Genomic DNA, 4,441 nt, shown 5'->3' with positions numbered 1-4,441 from the left:
GGGCTTTTCCTCCTGGTCAGGAAACTCCAAGTTGGCTTCCGGAGGGTGGCCTGGGGGCTGGGGTGGCAAAGCACCACAACTATTTGTAGGATGGCGAGGTACAGCCTCTCTATGTTCCTTCGCGTCTTTGCTGGGATCATAGCCTATGTGCTGGAGAAGACTGGGATCTTTCTAAGTGGTGCTGCCTGACAAGATGGACCTCAGAGAATGGGGTTGAACAGCAGAGCCACAGAGAGCAGACCCTTGCACTGCCCACTTTGTATCAGGCCAGCGGTTCGGAGGAGTGAGACCTGTAGGCAGTGGTTGGGCAGGATCATGAATGAGGTTATAATTAAGGGCATACCCAACCCAAGGACATACCCAACCCAAGCTTGCCTAGCATCTCTGCTTGGTGTGCCAAGGGACAAACCGGTAGAGGTTTGTTTCACCTGTCTGTGCACAGGGGCTCAGAGAACCTCATGCCAACTGTTGCAAAGAAATGGAATCATCTGGAATGTAGCGGGTATAGCTGGTGGGTGTAGGTAAGAGGTCATGCTGCTAACATGGTAAGACTGGGTCGCCTGTGAACCCTCCAAGATCACTCCCAACTAGGACAGAAGCTGGTAGGGTCTCAGACTGCGGGGGAGCGGTTCAGGGAGCAAGACTAGTCCTGCGAGCTGTGGTTTCAGTGACTGTAGCTGTTAGGGGGTCCGCGATTGGCTGTGGGCCGAAGGTCTACTCATGGATTGGCTGGTCTAGCTCAGTGGCTGCCCCTGGGGGCAGAGTCCGCCCCCCGAGACTTCAAATAAGACATCCCCAACCGACCACTGCAAAACCGAGTTGGTGTGGTTGAAACCTCTCTTCTGTTCCACTGCAAGAGGCTCCGGAGCAGAGGCACCAGAATCAGCCCCCAACCCACAGCCCACGCAGCGCAGAGCGCACCCGGAGGCCCCAAGGGCCATCGGGTGAGCATTCGGTCTTTAGCCATGGGGTCTGCAGCGTTGGAAATTCTGGGTCTGGTGCTGTGTCTGGTAGGCTGGGTGGGCTTGATCCTGGCGTGTGGGCTGCCCATGTGGCAGGTGACTGCCTTCCTGGACCACAATATCGTGACGGCGCAGACGACTTGGAAGGGGCTGTGGATGTCGTGCGTGGTGCAGAGCACCGGGCACATGCAATGCAAAGTGTATGAGTCTGTGCTGGCGCTGAGCGCGGAGGTGCAGGCAGCTCGGGCACTCACCGTGGGCGCTGTGCTGCTGGCGCTTGTGGCACTCTTTGTTACCTTGACCGGCGCTCAGTGCACCACCTGCGTGGCCCCGGGCCCAGTTAAGGCACGGGTGGCACTCACGGGAGGAGCGCTTTATGCCCTGTGTGGGCTTCTGGCACTGGTGCCACTCTGCTGGTTCGCCAACATCGTAGTCCGGGAGTTCTATGATCCAACGGTGCCGGTGTCTCAGAAGTACGAGCTGGGCGCGGCGCTGTACATCGGCTGGGCGGCCTCCGCACTGCTCATGTGTGGCGGCGGCCTCGTGTGCTGTGGCGCCTGGGTTTGCACCGGGCGTCCAGAGTTCAGTTTTCCAGTCAAGTACTCAGCACCAAGGCGAACCACGGCCAACGGCGATTACGACAAGAAGAACTACGTCTAAGGGCGGGAGGCACGGCGGGGCTCTTCCCGCAGCTAAGCCCGCGTTCGGAAAGACCGATGTGGGAAGCCGCGTGTGGATGACGACCACCGCTGAATTGCGCAGCGCAGACTCCGAGGCAAGTTAGGTTGGGTTCGGGCCAGACTTGCGCGCTCTCACAGAGAGGGGTCGTTGATCAACGCTAGCCAGGCCCTGCTCAGAACAGACTACAGGCTCTTGTGAGGACTTGACCGACCTTTTCTTCTATGCGCAGTTGGCCACGACATGGTGGAACTCTAAGATTTCATCGGTGAAGTAGCCACCAAACTGCCGCTAACAGTTCCTACTGAGTCCTGGGGAGTGCTGGATGCTGCCTTAATGTCCGGTGGTACCTGCTAACCTGAAAGGGCAGCTGGGGAAACCCTGGGGCTGCCAGAGGAATGCGTTAAAAAGGGCATTTTTCTTGTTAGTGGAGAGGAACCTACTGAACCAAAGGACTTGCCCTGGACCTGGTCTCATTCCAGCAGTCCCCCAAGGTGAGGGGGCCTGTAGGTACCAGAGCCTTAGAAGGGTTGCCTTCCTCCTCGAAGCTTGGGGTTTGGGGGGTGGGCCGGGTAAGACTTTGCTTAGTAAATGGTTTGAACACTTTCAACTGTGTCCTGTCCTCTGTCCAGCCACTCCTAGTGCCCAACACCCCTTCATCCAATCACTCACCAACCCCTACCCAAAGGCTTCCCGCAGGGATCTCTCCAGTTTTCTACTGGGAGATGCAGTTACATTTGCAGGAAGCCAAGAAAGTGGACCGAAGACTCGTGGCCAGGTACCGGGAGTCAGGCGGGGATCCAGGAGGGGCGGTAGACCCTAGGAGAGGATCCAGCTGGAACCTCATATCGTGGGAATGGGGACTTGGGTGGTGGGAAGTGCTGAGAACCGGTAGCTTGCTGACTTCTCCCAGGAAGACGCCAAACACTTTTCCTCTCAGTGCTTGCTCAGTTCCAAGAATCAAGTGGCCACTCACAAGTGCACACAGCCTGACGAGGCACTTCCCTCATGTGTGGGAGCCACAGTGCAAGAAGGATGTGTACGGTTTTCAGCTGACTGCAGTACCAATGGTTGCTATGGGAGAGGTGCTTGCCGGGGGTAGCTGGGCCTGACTCCAGCCCTTTGTCCTAGCTCCGCTGGCCAGTGTGGCTTTAAACAGGGTCTAGGGTTTATGTCCTCCCTGCTGGTAGCGTGCCTATGTTGACAACTACAGAGAATCTTGGGTGTTACGATCCTGGGGGAAAAGAAGGTCCAGGACTTGGGAGAAGATCCCAGGAGGAAAAAGCAAGAAAAGCCAATAACCAAAGAAAGCTTATTGTTTCTATTTGGGCAATGCTACCTTTTGATAAAAGGCCAGAAGCAGGAATGCATAGTGGATGGGGGAAGGAGCTACACGAGGTGTACAAAGCCCAGCCAGCATGAAGGCTTGGCGTTTGCAACTAACCCGGACCTCAAGAAGTCTGTAGGGCCACATCCAGTACCAAGTCTTTCAGGCCTGGCTGGGTGCCTTAGGGTGGGGGGTTAAAACCTAAGGATGTGAGCCTAAGAGAGACTCAGGACAGATTCTGGAACTGGGGACAGAGAAGGCAAGAGTGGAACTTACAGGGAAGGTGACTTTCCAGTGGAAGATCTCACTGACTCAAGACGAACTTAGTCAAACAGGCACTTGTGCAGGAGGGATCAAGGGCAGCCCCAAGCTTGGGAACATGTGATCCTAGATCTGGCCGTGTGCCCTGGCAGGCCGTTGTGTGGTTCCTTTATGCAGACACACTTGGCTGGTGGTCTACACTTCCCACCGAGGTCTTTACCCAGTATAGAGTATAGGAAGGCAGCTGCTTGCTCCAAATGGCCAGGGTGGCTATTTGAAGGCTGGTGGCACTACAGGTGGTCCAGGGAGGAGAGTCAGTCCCTACCCAGCTCCCACCTACCATACTTCCCAATTTCCTGAAGGGCGGCCTGGGCTTCTCGCCAGTAACTTAAACTATTAAGTACTTGGAATACAAGTATTCCAGTACTTGGAACAGGGAGATGGCTTAGGCTACACAGTGAGATCCTGTCTCAAAAAAATGAAACACTCTATAACAAAACAAAACAAAACAGGGGCAAACAAAAAAGAGAAATTTCTACCACGTCTGCTTTTCTAGTACCTATGTCCCCAGGCAGTAGACAGTAATCAGCCCCTCTCTACCATTCATCCTCTCTAAACTTACTTGCTCCAGGGACAGTGAAAGTTGGCTCCACCATCCTACGACACCCTTGCGTCACTGAAGGTGTGGAGAGGCCAGAGTTCCACTACAGTTGAAGTACTGAGTGGGGTGTAATGTTAACCAAGCTGGGGACACTGCTTCTGTTCTCTCTACGTGGCAGTTGGCTCTCCTTGGTCTGAGGCCTTCCCCCTGATACATTCTCATTTGCAAAGCACTGTGACCTCTGCGTCTTCGGGGACAAGGCGTCTGAAGGGGCCCTTCATGGCAAGTTGAGGGCCATGGTGGAAGGACGGCCAAAGCAGAGACACTGCTATAGTCGGGCAGGCGGAGGCAGGTCCTTCCTGGCATTGCTGGGCAGTGGCCATCACAGGTGCTGCTTGTGAAGATACTTGGTACTGAAGGGCCAGCCTCTGCCCACTGCCATCAGGAGGGCAGGAGAGCAGGCAGGGAGGCCTTGTCTTAGGGTTGTACAGAGGAGTCCCCATGCCTCCTATGTAGCACAGAGGACTATGAGACACAGGAACAAGGTTTCCCAGGATCCCAAGAAAGCTCAGAGTACTTCTAAGTACCAATCTAAGATTACAGACACAGGAG

At 55.2% G+C, this 4,441-nt stretch overlaps 1 protein-coding gene across 1 annotated transcript; it reads left to right on the top strand.

Moving 5' to 3' along the window:
- Window positions 1-823: 823 nt before the first annotated feature.
- Cldn5 (claudin 5) lies at window positions 824-2,250 on the top strand. Its single transcript, NM_031701.2, has one exon. It carries the CDS (start codon window positions 966-968, stop codon window positions 1,620-1,622), a length of 657 nt encoding a protein of 218 aa, NP_113889.1. The 5' UTR covers window positions 824-965; the 3' UTR covers window positions 1,623-2,250.
- The last annotated feature ends 2,191 nt before the right edge of the window (window positions 2,251-4,441 follow it).

Source organism: Rattus norvegicus, chromosome 11 (genome assembly GCF_021556685.1).
Source record: "Rattus norvegicus strain SHRSP/BbbUtx chromosome 11, alternate assembly SHRSP_T2T, whole genome shotgun sequence".
Taxonomy (NCBI): domain Eukaryota; kingdom Metazoa; phylum Chordata; class Mammalia; order Rodentia; family Muridae; genus Rattus; species Rattus norvegicus.
This window is presented reverse-complemented; position numbering and strand designations above follow the sequence as displayed.

Coding starts and splice junctions, on each gene's coding strand:
- Cldn5 (NM_031701.2), top strand. CDS start 966: ATGGGGTCTGCAGCGTTGGAAATTCTGGGTCTGGTGCTGTGTCTGGTA.